General features: G+C 43.3%; 1 protein-coding gene and 1 long non-coding RNA gene across 4 annotated transcripts in view; both read right to left on the bottom strand.

The window, feature by feature from the left end:
* The window catches only part of LOC594976 (4-hydroxyphenylpyruvate dioxygenase), a 37,379-nt gene extending 36,744 nt beyond the window's left edge, over nucleotides 1-635 (bottom strand). Inside the window, exon 1 of the mRNA NM_001030417.1 lies at nucleotides 578-635. Within this exon, the coding sequence (NP_001025588.1) occupies nucleotides 578-580 (3 nt within the window). The 5' untranslated portion in view covers nucleotides 581-635. The remainder of the gene's footprint in view (nucleotides 1-577) is intronic.
* Nucleotides 636-8,047: 7,412 nt separating this feature from the next.
* On the bottom strand, nucleotides 8,048-14,191 carry card18. 3 transcript variants are annotated; one of them, XR_001924010.2, is made up of 5 exons: nucleotides 13,024-14,191; nucleotides 12,840-12,895; nucleotides 9,856-9,949; nucleotides 8,910-8,949; nucleotides 8,048-8,828 (listed from the first exon to the last, which is right to left on the bottom strand). It is a non-coding gene; the product is annotated as a caspase recruitment domain family member 18 (long non-coding RNA). The 3 variants fall into 3 exon arrangements; XR_001924009.2 differs by lacking the exons at nucleotides 12,840-12,895; nucleotides 13,024-14,191 and adding an exon at nucleotides 11,364-11,469; XR_001924011.2 differs by lacking the exons at nucleotides 12,840-12,895; nucleotides 13,024-14,191 and adding an exon at nucleotides 10,671-10,982.
* Between the last annotated feature and the right edge of the window lie 2,865 nt (nucleotides 14,192-17,056).

The raw sequence follows: 17,056 nt of genomic DNA, 5'->3' as shown, positions 1-17,056 counted from the left end.
ATCTTACAGTAAAGGGTGAGTGTCACTCTGTGCAGGTATTCTGAGTGTTTTCATGGCTTGGGAATGCCAGTGGCACTGTTGTACTCATCTTAGTCAGCAATGGAGACTGAATGCTAAGAATTTGCACAATGGCAGTAATGTTACTGCCGTTAGCTCACACTCAGAGGAGTGGCTAGACATATAGATAGACTTGCTAAGCCTAAGGCAGTCAAGAAGAAAAGCACTAATAGTTTTATTTGGGGATTCCCTCCCATATATAACTGCTGATTGGACCTTGGCCATGCTGTATGTCAGGACATCATATAACTTTAAATGTGCCAAATATTCTGTATTTTTACTCTAAGGTCTCCTTCTGTTTATAACATCATAAACTCCAAACTCCAAGCAGAGTAACATTAGAGTGGCTGCAAAGAGCATGATTTAAAGTATTTAAAATAATCTAAACAATATGGATACCTGACTGCCCAATATGTATACCTATATGCTAGTATGTATTTCATTTATACAGTTATAATAATATTGTGATTCGGCTATTATAGGCTAAGCAAATTAATAAGTGTTGGAAGAAACCACTTACCATGATGTCAAACAGCCAGAGCTCCAAAACCTGTACAGTATCCTGTGTTTGTTAGAAACCACAACCAAAAAGGACTTTAATGGGGAAGGTTTAGGTATAAACTATTAAACATTCTCTGTGATTGGCTCTTAAATAAAACACCCTCTACCCTCCTCTGGTCCTCCACCCCCATGAAAAAATATTTGTACTTTTTAAATACAGTTCTGGGTCATTCACCCTTCTCTCCTATTCCTGAACAGCAGACTTTGAGCCATTGGGAAATCACAAGCAGTGCTACCTACTGATACGTATGTATTCTCCAGGGATTCTGGGATGTCTAATTAAAATGGGTTCATAGGCTGGTAAATAATGCCTCATCCCTTTATAAATGGAATGAATTTACCTCTGTGTGTGAATATCCAAGCTTTAAAGAAAAGGGTGGCAATTCGTTAGGCGCCTCCCTCCCTATAATTGCTTCCCTGAGGTGACACTCCTTTTGTGGCCCAGGATACTATTGTAGTAAGGGTTGCAGCGATATCTTATTGCTTGTCCCAGGGACCCCTTGTGTTTGGTCTGGGCAGTGGTCAATCAGACATAATTGGGTAAAAAGTTTTTTTATTTATACTATGACATGGCATGTCTGTTGGTAGATGGAGAGCACAATGCCACATTGCAGCATAGCACTAGTTTTGGACTCTACTTTGGTTTTGGCCAGGGGTGCCCTAGTCTACATGCAGGGTATGTGGAATTACTGGGTCAAGCAGTGATTTAAATACTGCACCGTCACCTGATGAATAAAGAGGCAAAAGCTCCTCGAAACAATGTGCATGCCAAACTCTGTTTGCACCTGTGGCCCCCTGGTTCTGCTGCCTATGCTGAATACTACAAAGAGGGTAGCACTTTTACCTTGCAGCAATAGGATGTTTGGGGTTTATTCTGCCCAAAGCAATTAGCATTAGACTGATGGCAGCTAATCAAGTTGATCTAATTCACACCAGTACAAATATATTATTGATAAAGTGCCTAACAACCTATTTTATAACTCAGTTCAGCACCAGAGGTATAATTAGCAGTTACTAGATAATAAACAACTCTTAAAGCTCACTGTGTTTCAGGGGTTGCCAAGAAGAGGACACAATCTTCCACATATGGTGGCAATGACCCAGAGTTAAAAGCATTTGACCAGAGTACATGAGCTAATGTTTTCGGTCACCGGCCGCAAAATTCACAAGATGCCAGAACAAGCACTGCTGGGATATACAGTTCTAAATGCAAATAGCAGCCAAACTTACTACCACAAAGTCCTGGATATCCTGGTACCCATACCTCAATTTAAGCAGAAAATAAATTGAATTTTGATGAATGATAAAGCTTTTAAGTATATACTAACTTACAGAGAAACCCAATTTCGAAAAATATGGGGCCGTTGATTTTTGAAACGGGAAAATATCATGCGCCAAAGAAAAAATTCTTTTGATGAGAGACAATTCTTTTTGGTGCGAGAGAGAATTCTTTTTGGCACGAGAGACAATTCTTTTTGATGCGAGAGACAATTCTTTTGATAAGAGACAGTTCTTTTTGGCACGAGAGACAATTCTTTTTGATGCGAGAGACAATTCTTTTTGATGCGAGAGAATTCTTTTGATAAGAGACAGTTCTTTTTGACGCGAGAGACAATTCTTTTTGAAGCGAGAGACAATTCTTTTTTGATGCGAGAGACAATTCTTTTTGATGCGAGAGAATTCTTTTGATAAGAGACAGTTCTTTTTGACGCGAGAGACAATTCTTTTTGAAGCGAGAGACAATTCTTTTTTGATGAGAGAGACAATTCTTTTGACGCGAGACAATACATTTGATGTGTGATAATATGTTTGACGAGTGAGACGATTCTTTTTTGATAATTTAGGACATGCAGCAAATTTTGTTGCCCGTTTGGCAAAAAATCTACCAATGGCAGAATGCAGAAATTCGCCACAAATTCATGCCTCGCTAGGGAAAGAAGGGAGGCCATGTTGGGATGGTTGACAGCCCTTGAACTAATAAACCAGGGGTGGAAGTGATTCTATAGATATTTTATCTGAAAAGAATCAGACTCTCATGGATGTTACCCTGTGTACTGTATTGGGGGTGGATACAAGGGCCAGGGGGGCATTATAGGAGTTTTTTGAGTTCTGGGATGGTGAAAATAGCTGAATCCCAGGCAGGGACCTGCTAACTTAGTAGTATGAAGCCCTATGAATACCAATGGTGGCCCTGGATAAACTCATGCTCAGTACTACAATGAGGGTATGCATGTTGAAATGGAAGACGCCACAGGCTACTTGATAGCTTGATACAGCAATATCTCAGCAATGCCAACAACACATTATTACCTCATACCTCCCAACATTTTGAAAATGGAAAGAGGACCAAAAAGAAAGTTTTTGACTATGTCCATTTTTGAAATCAGACCCCCTAAATACCACTCCCATTTGACTAAATTTGGCGAGTTATTTAAAGTTTGAACACATTTCTGGGGGTTTTGGGTTCTTGTTTTATGTGATATTGCAGTTTTGTTAAAAACAGTGCAGTGCAGATGTGGCTTTTTAACTTTCTGGGCTCTCTGCCAAAAACAACTTTTTTAATTAAACGTGAGAAATATTGTATCTAAGTGCAGGTAAAGCTCGTTAAGATTTCTGGGCTCTTTGCCAAAAGCTACTTTTTAATTAAATGTGAGAAACAATGTATCTAAGTGGAGCTGAAGCTTGTTTAACTTTCTAGGCTCTCAGTCAAAAGATACTTTTTACAAACCGGATTCCAAAAAAGTTGGGACACTAAACAAATTGTGAATAAAAACTGAACGCAATGATGTGGAGGTGCCAACTTATAATATTTTATTCAGAATAGAACATAAATCACGGAACAAAAGTTTAAACTGAGAAAATGTACCATTTTAAGGGAAAAATATGTTGATTCAGAATTTCATGGTGTCAACAAATCCCAAAAAAGTTGGGACAAGTAGCAATAAGAGGCTGGAAAAAGTAAATTTGAGCATAACGAAGAGCTGGAAGACCAAATAACACTAATTAGGTCAATTGGCAACATGATTGGGTATAAAAAGAGCTTCTCAGAGTGGCAGTGTCTCTCAGAAGCCAAGATGGGTAGAGGATCACCAATTCCCACAATGTTGCGCAGAAAGATAGTGGAGCAATATCAGAAAGGTGTTACCCAGCGAAAAATTGCAAAGATTTTGCATCTATCATCATCAACTGTGCATAACATCATCCGAAGATTCAGAGAATCTGGAACAATCTCTGTGCGTAAGGGTCAAGGCTGTAAAACCATACTGGATGCCCGTGATCTCCGGGCCCTTAAACAACACTGCACCACAAACAGGAATGCTACTGTAAAGGAAATCACAGAATGGGCTCAGGAATACTTCCAGAAACCATTGTCAGTGAACACAATCCACCGTGCCATCCACCGTTGCCAGCTGAAACTCTACAGTGCAAAGAAGAAGCCATTTCTAAGCAAGATCCACAAGCTCAGGCGTTTTCACTGGGCCAGGGATCATTTAAAATGGAGTGTGGCAAAATGGAAGACTGTTCTGTGGTCAGACGAGTCACGATTCGAAGTTCTTTTTGGAAATCTGGGACGCCATGTCATCCGGACCAAAGAGGACAAGGACAACCCAAGTTGTTATCAACGCACAGTTCAGAAGCCTGCATCTCTTATGGTATGGGGTTGCATGAGTGCGTGTGGCATGGGCAGCTTGCATGTCTGGAAAGGCAGCATCAATGCAGAAAAATATATTCAGGTTCTAGAACAACATATGCTCCCATCCAGACGCCATCTCTTTCAGGGAAGACCCTGCATTTTTCAACAAGATAACGCCAGACCACATTCTGCATCAATCACAACATCATGGCTGCGTAGGAGAAGGATCCGGGTACTGAAATGGCCAGTCTGCAGTCCAGATCTTTCACCTATAGAGAACATTTGGTGCATCATAAAGAGGAAGGTGCGACAAAGAAGGCCCAAGACGATTGAACAGTTAGAGGCCTGTATTAGACAAGAATGGGAGAGCATTCCTATTCCTAAACTTGAGAAACTGGTCTCCTCGGTCCTCCACGTCTGTTGAATGTTGTAAGAAGAAGGGGAGATGCCACACAGTGGTGAAAATGGCCTTGTCCCAACTTTTTTGGGATTTGTTGACACCATGAAATTCTGAATCAACATATTTTTCCCTTAAAATGGTACATTTTCTCAGTTTAAACTTTTGTTCCGTGATTTATGTTCTATTCTGAATAAAATATTAGAAGTTGGCACCTCCACATCATTGCGTTCAGTTTTTATTCACAATTTGTTTAGTGTCCCAACTTTTTTGGAATCCGGGTTGTAATTAAATTTGTATCTTTTTTAGCATTCAGCGCAGGAGATTAAAGGGAAATGAGGGACTTATCATTAAGAATCCGGGACTGCGGGCTGAGCTGTAAAAAGAGGGACTGTCTCGTCAAAATCTGGACAGTTCGTAGCCATGTTACCTTAGTAATAGCAGTGAGGGCACAACATTAGCAGGGGACAACTGATACCAATCACAGCAGCTCCTGAGTTAAACAGAAAGTGCCTGTGTTCCTCAGGTTATGAATGGGTTAATTTTAAAGGGAAAAGCTAAGCTGTGGGGCTCTAGCTGGTTATTTATGAAAGTATTTACAATCCAAATAGACCAAGACATTTATCAATGTGATAACTGGAAAAGACAAATTCCAAAGTTATTTGCTAATAATTTGTGAACCATAGCGTTCATTTTTTAAAAGATTACGTAACAAAAAGACATTTTTAGTGATTTATGTGTTGTTTCACAATAACATGGCAAAGTAAACAGTTGTGCTATTCACAATCATGTTTATTAAGGTTTTCCTTGATTAGCCCTAGAATTTGCAAAAATAAAAACAAATGGCAAGGCAATATCTAAGGGCTCATTTATCACTGAGGGGCAAGGAGTGAGTGGCAGAAAAAAATTGCGCAATAACTGCCCAGAGAATATGCACAACACAGTCCCTGCCTAAAGGAACAGGAGAATTCCCAATGATTCACATGAAAGTGAGTTTAGGACTGACCAGACCCAGGATGCCCTTGACAAAGTTGGCCAGATTGAATATATTGTAATATATGGACCTCTTTTTTAAAGGGGAGGTCATTTTTTGGTAGCTATACACATATGGATGAGTGCACTGCAGAGTATCTCATTAGTCTGTATAATTCAGGGTCGGACTGGGGGGTGAAGGGCCCACCGGGGCTCTCGCCCCAGGGGCCCTGCAGGTGCCCACACCGCACTGACCCCCCCGTAGGGGCCCCCCTAACCCTCCTCGCAGGGCCCCCACCCGATGTCCTCCCCTGAGCACGTAAATTTAATGCATCAGGGGAGGAGCGGTCGGACAGGGGCAGTGCAGGTAAGGTACAGGTCTGGGCCGCCGGGGCCCGCTAGAGCCGGGGCCCACCGGGATTTTTCCCGGTGTCCCGGTGGCCCAGTCCGACCCTGGTATCATTTATATGGTTACTCCCTCATTGCATCCCGCATGTGAGCCCTGGAGCAGACCCCATGACTTCTGAAAGGGGGGCCTGAAGATATTGGGGTCCCACTAACTGCTAAGTAGCCCAGCCCCACTATATGTTTATGAAATATGTTGTTCCCAAAGTGTATGGGCGGCAATTTCCCTGCCTGCAGTCGCAGCTCTCTATAGTACCATTGGTTACAGCCACCAAAGGAGGTAAGAACATTACAATAATAGGGACCTTGGGTAGATCTGACCCAACATGTCTTTAGTACGCGCTACAGATAAAGTATACCACGAGTCAACAATAAATTTATTATACTTTTAATTAAATTACTCATGTAATGTCTCAGAAAGGCAGGGGTTAAAAAGATAGATGAATTCACCAGCATGTTCTTTAAGGGCTCTGGCACACGGGGAGATTAGTCGCCCGCGACAAAACTCCCTGTTCGCGGGCGACTAATCTCCCCGAGTTGCCATGACCCGCCATCCCACCAGCGAACATGTAAGTCGCCGGCGGGATGGCACCCGAAATCGCCGAAAAAGACTCGCGAGTCTTGTCGCGGGCGACTAATCTCCCTGTGTGCCAGAGCCCTAAAGGAACAGTAACATCAAAAAATAAAAGTGTATAAAAGTAATTACAATACAATGTACAATGGGTTTGTTTGCCTCAGAAACCCTACTATAGTTTATATAAACAAAGCTGCTGTGTAGCCATGGGGGCAGCCATTCACAGGAGAAAAGGCACAGACACATAGTAGATAACAGATAAGCTCTGTAGACTATAATGGGGTTTTATTTGTTATCAGCTATGTAACCTGTGCCTTTTTTCCATCTTGAATTACCAGTGCAGGGCAACCATTATATTTTAATTTCATTTTTTGGTGTTACTGTTCCTTTAAAGCAAAAAGTGGCTCAAACAATGTTTTTTTTTTTATTATATGCAAAGTTTAGACCCTTTAAGGCTCTCCAAGTTAATGGCATGGCAATATCTTGGCCCCTATTGGCATAACAAAGGGAGCGTGCAAGCTGGCTAGCTAGACAAGTAGCAGGGAGTATTAGTCATAAAAGTCTGCTCTGTAGACACAGAGGGCAGGTGGGCTGCAAGTACCTTTGGGCAAATTTGGTTTAGTGCAGTATCGATGGCAACAATCATATGCTTGCTTTCTTTTCTCTATCTGCAACTGGATAAACAAGGGTAAATACAGATTGGTTGCTATGAGTTACTGTCCAGCTGCATATTTGGGGGCAGGACACAGTGGGAGTCAATTATAAAGTTTGCGCATAGAAAATGTTTCTGCAAATGGTTGTTTTGCACATGTTTTCCACTAAATTGTGCACAAAAATTTGCAAATGAGATTGTGGTTTGCGTGAGTAGGCCCTATCATGTGTTTATTGTGTGCGAATATAATAACTTGACCAGTGACTTGTGCCAGTAACTGCAGTGGAAGTTAGCTACTCAAGTCAATTAGCAACACTTAATGGATGCTAGGATACTTTAGCCATGCTCAGATGAGAAAGTGGCTGCCACCCTGGGGCTGAGAGAGGGTGACCCCAATGGCAGAGATTGCTCAATGCATTTACTATAGTCTTCTTGTGCTTGTAGGCTGAGATGGGAATTGAGCTTGTGACCCAACCTGTACAGATGGTATGAAGGCCAGGCCTGTGCAGCTCCAGACTGATCACCCCATATACATACAGAATTGGGCCATCACTCGCTTGCTTCTTTTGATTTGGCAGCTCAGCTTTGGTGCCATTGCAGCAGAGGAGATTGACAGGAAATATATGAGACTGTGGGCGCATTTGGCCACTCCAGTGATTTGAAGAGACAGCATTGGATACTATTGTCAGGCCATATTAACTACTTAATCCAGTAACTTCACCTGGAATATAGATCCAAGTTTAGAACGGTAAAAGAAAATAAATACAGAGTAAATAAGCATACAGTACAAGTCCAGGCAATGTAAAAACAGAGGCTTTATTTTGATTGTTTACATTCAGGGATTATCCCACATTATACAATGTTGGTTCCTTTTAAAACAATGCAGGGACTAATGCCCCCATCTGGAAGGCAGGGTGAGTACAGAAATGAATTATACCCAACCTGCAACCATTTTGCTGTTATTGAAATATTATCCCCACCTTTTCAGCTTTGCCTACGGAAGTTGCAGTGTATCAACAGCTGTATAAGGGCTGCCGATTGGGTATCTCTGATGCATTATATGCCATTTGATTTCTTTTATGCAAGTTTTTACCTCCAAGGGGCCCCATTTAATGCCGGGGGCCCAGAGCAAATGCCCTTCCTGCTTCGCCCTGGCAAGAGTGCAGATAGCTGCATAAGTCATTTGGGTTGAAAAAAGGCAACTCTCCCTTAACTCTACAATGGATCCCCCAGTATCACTGACTTACACTGATACATTAGCTTAAAGCCCTCCCCAGCAATAAAATGAACTCAAAGTGTGCCCATAAGGTTTATGGGTTTAGGCCCAAATTAGCACATAGTGTAGGATCTTCTTCTTGAAGCGCCTGTATAAATTTGTTTGATGCCACATTCCCTTTTTTTATAACCATGTCAATCAGACATCGGGCTTGATCCCGCACAACATTTGTATTCTCGGTAACCAATTCTTTCTCCCCATCTCCAATGATATCATCATGATAAAGACTGTCCAGCAGTCCTCTAATCACAGCCACGCTCACACCTTCTATAAACATTCTCCTTACATTCCTGAGGCGATCTGCAAAATGCAACAGATTATGAATATTTCAATTTCAATATTTCATCATCATTGCTCCATACTGGTCTCTGGTGCCCTTACCAGCCATTTCCTCTGTTTGTTTTTCTTTGTCCCAAATGCCCTGTGGGGAAAATATATGCCAATGTTACAAGAGTCAAACAGAACCACCAAAAGTGACACATTCATATTGAAGCAGTTAAAAACCTGTAACATGTAGTGCTACAATTTAGCCACAAGGTGGCAGTATAATGTTTGATAACAAATTTCTGCATGGTCAGTTCAGAAGGGCCTCAAATGTACATTAGTTTGAATCCTAAATTGAAGGCACCCATAAATGATCCTTTTCAAATTGCAGCAACTGGCAGTGCACCCCTCCAGAATGATGAATAACACACAAGTGCACAAGTGATGCAAGGGAAACCTAGAATTATTAGTGGGCCGGACCTGCCAGTGATTAAAGGGTTCCCTAAGGTGGGTTGTGCAATAGCACAGTAGGGCAAAAGTGACACCATTTAAGGGGTAAAAAAGGCATCTGTATTGGAGCATCACATGCTAGTGCTGGTGGATGTTGCAGACCTTGTGCTCGCAATTATGCTGAGATTCTGGGGTTAGAATTATGAACTATGGGTAAAATTGATTACTAAAATTGCACTTGGAACATCATGCCACTTTTGTAAATGAGACTTGCTATGCCAATTCATTTCTCAGGGCAGTGATATTTCTCAAGCTGGATTCCTAAAGCTTGATTTCATTAAGATACAGGAAGATCACAAATTCTTATCCCAAAATCGCTTGTCATGTACTGAGCTGTATCCCTAAAATAAACCCCTAGTTGCAGCAGAGCAATGCACTGGGAGTTGTACAGCACTGTGTATCATGAAAGATTATTAGAAGAAAGATTAGCTTTTGGCTTTCGCTGCCTGGGAAAGATGAAATATGTATATTTAATCAATGGGGATTTCTCTGATGCCTGAATCTGTTTACATTCCATTTGCGTATACATCTCATACAGCATTAATGTTCCTACCGTAGTGGAAACGGAGTCGGTTGCTATGTTGTGATTAAAGCTTCTTCACTATGTAGTGTTTGTATTTTCTGATTTTCCTGGTTATTTCCCAAACCTGTGGGGAAAGAGACAGATATATTTTGTTTCCTTATCCCCCATTTTGTTCACATCACTGTTTGTATCCAGAGGACACAGTTGTGGGCGTAAGGTTCAGTGGGAGGCAGATCTGGATCTAAGGGACTAATGTGCTTGGACCTTTAAATGGCAATGGGCCTATTGTCTGTACAGTCATGTGCACTTATGTTAACCCACAGCATACCTGCATACATGTACAAGGAAAAACACATACCCTGTATACAAGCATCCCCATCATAGAATAGCACTGTGACTCCCAGCAACCCTCAAAAGAAAATGGCACCCTGACCACTACCATAGCACTGTGACACCCAGAAATCTCAAGTGGCAAGAATATAACAGAACTGTGACTTGCAGAATGTCATGCCTAGGCATTAAATGACACTCTAACCCCCAGCCCCCTGTCCCTACCTTCCAGTCATTGGTGGGATAGTGCAGTGCAGAAGCCACCCCCTTTGGCATCACCATAGAAAACAGGGTGGGCACAGGTAGTTACATCTGCTGGGTTGATATTTTTCACTTGTTTTTTTCCATTATCTTACTCATCTCCTCACATTTCTGTTCCCTTTGCCATTCTGTCACCCCTTTTCCTTCTACCCTCGCCTTCTCTTCTTTACCATTTTCCTTTTTCCAAGCATTCCCCTAGTCCCCTAATTGGATGCATTCTATGTATTTCTCTCTTGCCGTCCCCATTTCCTTACCATTCCTTTCTTTCTATACACATCCCCCTTCATCTGTGCATTTCTGAATTACTTGCCCTTGCCTTGCCTCCCAGCAAACTAACACAACCGGTTCATTGGAATGTGCTTTGATTGACCAATATGGAGTGCAGCCTCGTATCCACTGCAGCGCACCAGCTGCACAGAACTGAAGGCCTTCCCATTCTCAGTGATAGCACGCACTCGTTCTGGGGGCACTGTGTGGGAAAGGGGGTGCTGAATTTGCAGGGCTCTGCCCAAATCAGTGTAGGGACAGTGTCCTGGGCTTAGGTGACTTTCCCAAATGACAGTAATACTTTAGGAATCTTGAAAGGGAAGCATATTTTTTCATTGAACTTCATTACAATGTTACTCTAAACAATAATAATAAACAAAAATAAATTGTGCTTGGGTAGAGATCCCCTTTACGAGTTTGAAGGATTTAGCATATATATTTTTATGTTTCCAAACGTGCAGACATTCCCCCAGTTTGTGTGAGTTGCAGTTGCACATACAGCACATATAAGTAAGATACCTCTTCCCCTGCCCCTCTCTCTTTCTCTCACATTTGTGCTATAAAAAAATGATATGTGTTGAAAGTGAGACTCCACTCCCCCCCCCACTCCCCAGTGCTGCCTATGGTAAATACACCCATTTCCAAGCTATTTAGCCAGTGCATAGAGAGCAGCCCCTTACCTTTAGCCTTAGGTATAGGCGAAAGTGAAAGCTTTATCTGTTCCCGCCTTTAGGCTTCTGGCATAAATAAGAGAAAAGGAAGTGGCTTGTTCGGCTGCACATGAATGTTTATGTGACACTGACAGTGGGTGGAGAATCAGTAACATCACACAGTGACATGGCACGGCCAGGATGATATATACCCCTAGCAGCGTTACAGGCACATAGACACTCTCCTTTGTTTTTCAAGAACACTTCAGTGGTTGTGACAGCAAATAATATATTAAATAAAATTCCCCCTTTTATAAAATATATGGCTATTATAAGTCACCAAGGAGTCACATGAGCATATAACAGTACAAGGCCAAAGGCAGAGTGCTTACCTACAGGTCATGGAACTCTGAGGTGACTTTTAATATCCTCATATATTTACAACAAGTAGTATATTATTATAACACACCGTTCATAAGGATGTAATTTAAAGTGTATTCATGGCTCTTGTGTATTATGTATAATATATAATAAACAGGCAGTAGTTAATTATAATCAGCTGCTGCACGTTGTAGAATGCCCTCCTCTGACATAGAAGTACCAAGAGGCCAGCGCTGCTATATAGTTGCCAGGGCCCGTCTCACAGGGGGGGCTTTGGCTACTTTTCTGTTCAGGGCCTCGGGGGGGGGGCTCCATGATTTGTAATAGTAATTACAATGTCCCTATTCCAACACATAGGTCTCCTTTGGGGGCACACTTTCTGGGGCAACACACCATAAACACATCATTCCATAAAATTAAAGCATCATTGCGCCCTTGGTATGTAAAACCCTATAAATGTGTCTAATTTCACTGGTGCAAGAAATCCCATGCAGGAAGGGAAGTGTGTGAAGGGCACCTGTAATTTCTGTCTGCTCAAGAGCACTTGTATATAACAGGGTATACTTGCGCCTGCCATCTAATTTAGCAGTTTTCTAGGCACTGTCTTGGCACAAATGTTTTCTGATATGCTCAAATTTCCATTTATTCTCTACCTAGACATGCCATGTATGTATTGCATTCTTTTTTATTTCGCTTTCTTTCTATACACATAAACATACAGTCTTCTCCATAGAGGCTGCAATATAATGCCATTTTTATGCATTTTATACCACAGCCAAGCAGTAGTTCCAAGGCCTGTCTTGGTAAGCACTCAAGATACTTGTTTGCTTATTGTGTTTACAGGTGAAATATAGTGCCAACCTAATGTTGAAGGGCACCCCAGGAACAAACAGCAGTAACTATAATATGTAGTGCCAGCTTCATACTTTCCCATTGACACGTAGCTGAATAAATACAGTGCCACGTCTTCAGTCTACAGTGATTACAGTACTTTACTTGAGTCTTCTATTCCCCCCCCCCCCCACATCCACAAAATGCACAGACTGAGTGGGTATATGTTTTCTCTCTGATCCAAAGTATAAACTTCATTTATAAGATCCCTCACCCTCTCACACAGCCACTTACTTGAATGAGGGGTACCGGGATCTTGACGTAAGATCAAGTGGATTTTATTTCTTTCCCTAAAGAAAGAGAGAGGAGATGAGTGGGAATATATATATATATATATATAAGTTGGATTTTGGCCAGAAGTAAATAAATTCCTTGTGAGTGAAGCCTCCCCAAGCCCTATAAACAGCAAATACTTTACCTTGTGCCTGGAGGATTGCCGCTCCTTCTCATTCCATTTCAAAGTGTGTGAAACATCAAGTAAGATATGTAGTACTTGCACATGTAGTACTGGCCCAGAATGCTGGGATAGGGGAGCTTATGTCTGTAAGCGAGTTATGTGGTCCGGATGAAGTGACAAACTAAGAAATATTTATATAAGGCGCGCAGTAGCTCCAGATTTGGCTGTTGGAGGGAACGCCTTATCATACGGGGGAGAGGAAGATTTGGTATTGGTGCACTCTGCAAACACAACCCACTGGAAATCAGCTGACCTCTGTAGAAACTCCATAGAACTTCCAAAGAACCGCTTTTACCATTGTAATGCTTTGTTGCCCAGTGTTTAACCCAAAGTATGCCAGCAGGGGAGGTGCAACTCCCAGAGGAGGCGGCACATGACTCAAACTCGGGCCTTTGTTAGAATGGTGGAGGAGTGTTGTAGTTGACTATAACTCACAGGTAGCTTAAACATAATTTGGCAGATTATTCAGTAAATATGCAACATAGAACAGCTGTGCCAAGTTATCCTTTAAAGGAGAACTATAGTATCAAATGTTAAGCACCCCCAGTGATTGTAATAGCTTACCTAATACACTGGGCTGGAGCTCCTTTTAGCAGAAATCTACTCTGCCCCGGGGTATTTCTGCAGAAGTTCTTTGGCATAATCTTTGTTCCTTTTTTCTTTTCTTTTCTCCAGGGGCGCACTGAAGAATCCAAAAATAAAGTTGACAAGGATCTCCTGCAGAAATACCCTGGGCAGGTGGATTTTTTTTAGCAAACAGGAGCAGCAGCCCAGGGTATCCGGTAAGTGATTCTAATCACTGGGTGGGGGGGGGGTGGTACCTAACATTTTGGCTCCCCCACTTAAAACTTTAGTTCTCCTTTAAAGTCCTTATGCAACTGATACTATAATACTGTATTCTGTACAACAAGGCAAAAGTAACATACTCACTCTAAAATGTTCAGATAAAGTAGAACTCATCAAAGGGTGGAATCTCACCCACAGGCTGAACCCTGCCATCAGGGTAAGGATATTCTGACTCTCTTTACACTGTGGTTCCTACACTAGGCCAGTATTGCCTAAGGCAATGCTGTCCAACTGATGGCTGCCCTATGCTGCATGTGTGTGCCATACTCTGCCTGCCCTACCCTGCCTGTGTGTGCCATACTCTGTCTGCCCTATGCCGCATGTGTGTGCCATATTCTGCCTGCCATACTCTACCTGCCCTACCTTGCCTGTGTGTGCCCTACCTTGCCTGTGTGCGCCCTACTCTGCCTGCCCTATGCTGCTTGTGTGTGCCCTACTCTGCCTGACCAATGCTGCCTGTGTGTGCCATACTCTGCCTGCCCTACCCTGCCTGTGTGTGCCATACTCTGCCTTCCCTATGCTGCCTGTGTGTGCCATACTCTGCCTGCCCTACCCTGCCTGTGTGTGCCATACTCTGCCTGCCCTATGCTGTCTGTTTGTGCCATACTCTGCCTGCCCTACCCTGCCTGTGTGTGCCATACTCTGTCTGCCCTATGCCTCATGTGTGTGCCATATTCTGCCTGCCATTCTCTACCTGTCCTACCTTGCCTGTGTGTGCCCTAATCTGCCTGCCCTATGCTGCCTGTGTGTGCCCTACTCTGCCTGCCCTATGCTGCCTGTGTGTGCCCTACACTGCCTGCCCTATGCTGCCTGTGTGTGCCCTACTCTGCCTGCCCTATGCTGCCTGTGTGTGCCCTACTCTGCCTGCCCTATGCTGCCTGTGTGTGCCCTACTCTGCCTGCCCTATGCTGCCTGTGTGTGCCCTACACTGCCTGCCCTATGCTGCCTGTGTGTGCCATACTCTGCCTGCCCTATGCTGCCTGTGTGTGCCATACTCTGCCTTCCCTATGCTGCCTGTGTGTGTGCCATACTAAGCCTGCCCTACCCTGCCTGTGTGTGCCATACTCTGCCTTCCCTATGCTGCCTGTGTGTGCCATACTCTGCCTTCCCTATGCTGCCTGTGTGTGTGCCATACTAAGCCTGCCCTACCCTGCCTGTGTGTGCCATACTCTGCCTTCCCTATGCTGCCTGTGTGTGCCCTACTCTGCCCGTGTGTGCCCTACTCTGCCTGCCCTACCCTGCCTGTGTGTGCCATACTCTGCCTGCCCTATGCTGCATGTGTGTATCATACTCTGCCTTTCCTATGCTGCTTGTGTGTGCCATACTCTGCCTTCCCTATGCTGCCTGTGTGTGCCATACTCTGCCTTCCCTATGCTGCCTGTGTGTGCCATACTCTGCCTGCCCTATGTAGCCTGTGTGTGTGCCATACTCTGCCTTCCCTATGCTGCCTGTGTGTGCCATACTCTGCCTGCCCTATGTAGCCTGTGTGTGTGCCATACTCTGCCTTCCCTATGCTGCCTGTGTGTGCCATACTCTGCCTGCCCTATGTTGCCTGTGTGTGCCATACTCTGCCTGCCCTATGTAGCCTGTGTGTGTGTGCCATACTCTGCCTTCCCTATGCTGCCTGTGTGTGCCATACTCTGCCTGCCCTATTCTGCCTTTAGGAGGTGAACCTGGCAGGGGTTGTTCTGGGAGTTTGTTAACATTCGTAAATAGTCATTATATGGTCCCTAAGGTGTGTGATTATATTCTGGGGGTTGCTGTGCTATCCACAGGGGAGGAGGAGGCATATGGATTTAAGGGTGTGTCTTAATATGACATAATGTAATTCTTTCACATATGAATGAAGGGTGATATTCCTACAGCGAGAACCAATCATTTGGGTTTTTGCTGCGCTACCACCTTTAATGTGAGTATGGTCTTAAATGCTCTTGGGATAACATGGGTGTGGTTTGAAGTGGGTGCGTTTTTTTAAAAGGGGAGTTGTGAAAACTGGCTCCCATTATCGGCCCTTCACCATGTAGGCCAGAAAAATTCCAGCTCTCGGTACCACAGAAGTTGGACAGCGCTGGCCTAGGGAGTACCAACCAACTATTTTTCCTAGATGGGTTACTGACCTGCCTTACCCCCCTAGTGTGTACTAGGGCAGTGTCTAACTATCACTAAGCCTCATTTATGGGCTCCAGCGTTCCCAACTTAATCTAGAAGTGAGGCCAACTTTGGCCTTTGGACCCTCAGCGCTCCCACCTTCTGCTCAGATGAAGAACAAAGAGCTTTGCCCATAGTAATTCCTACCCTTTTATCAACTAGGGAATAGGGTATTGAATTATAACCTTAAACCAATGTAAGTATTCCTCCCCCCTACAGAGCAGTGGTCACCCTCACTTCCTGCCAGAGGGACACAAACTTTTTAATATTCCTACACAATCAAGGGCACATTAAAGAGCAGACCATGGTATTGTTGCCTTCATTGTAAATAAATGTTGTTTTAGGGAAGAGACAATGGTGCCGTTCAGTTTCTATTGATGTCAGCTGGAAACTGGCAAATAAGAAACATGCACCTTAAAAACCCTGAAGTGCACCTCATGAAAATTGTTTCCACCAGAGCCCACACTCTGCCCATATATTTTTCAAAAGAAGCATCAATTTCTGTCTTCCAGTTATCCATCATATGCATGTACATAATGAGTGAGGCAGGTCACACACTTGCCATAGAAGGAAAGGTAAAAACTAAGTAAGCGTCAAAAAGATGTAAATACAGCTATAAGCATTTACAGAAAAGCTGCAGATGAGTCCTCTGTCAAAAGAAACACAGGACTTCTTTTCTCCTTTGTGTTCTTCAGTATCAGACATCCTGCTCTCAGAAAAAACCTTCATTCCCGGGGCCAGAGTCTGCACAGCTCTCTGCTCTCTCCCACTTCCTTCTCCTCCCAACTGTACTGTAATCTGAGTTACCAGCAGCCACAGCTACAGCAGCAAGCTACTGACCAAGTTAAAATGGCAGCTGCTATCATAAACAAACAGAGCTTCTATATTTGTTTACTCAGATATGGTAAAGCTTCCTGCAGAATAAATATAGTGTTCTAGCTTGCACTATTGTGGCTATCTGTAATGCCTTTCCTTCTCCTTTAAGTGCATGCAAACACCC

Source organism: Xenopus tropicalis, chromosome 2 (genome assembly GCF_000004195.4).
Source record: "Xenopus tropicalis strain Nigerian chromosome 2, UCB_Xtro_10.0, whole genome shotgun sequence".
NCBI lineage: Eukaryota > Metazoa > Chordata > Amphibia > Anura > Pipidae > Xenopus > Xenopus tropicalis.
The sequence above is the reverse complement of the archived record's forward strand: the minus strand, read 5'-3'. Positions and strand labels throughout refer to the sequence as shown.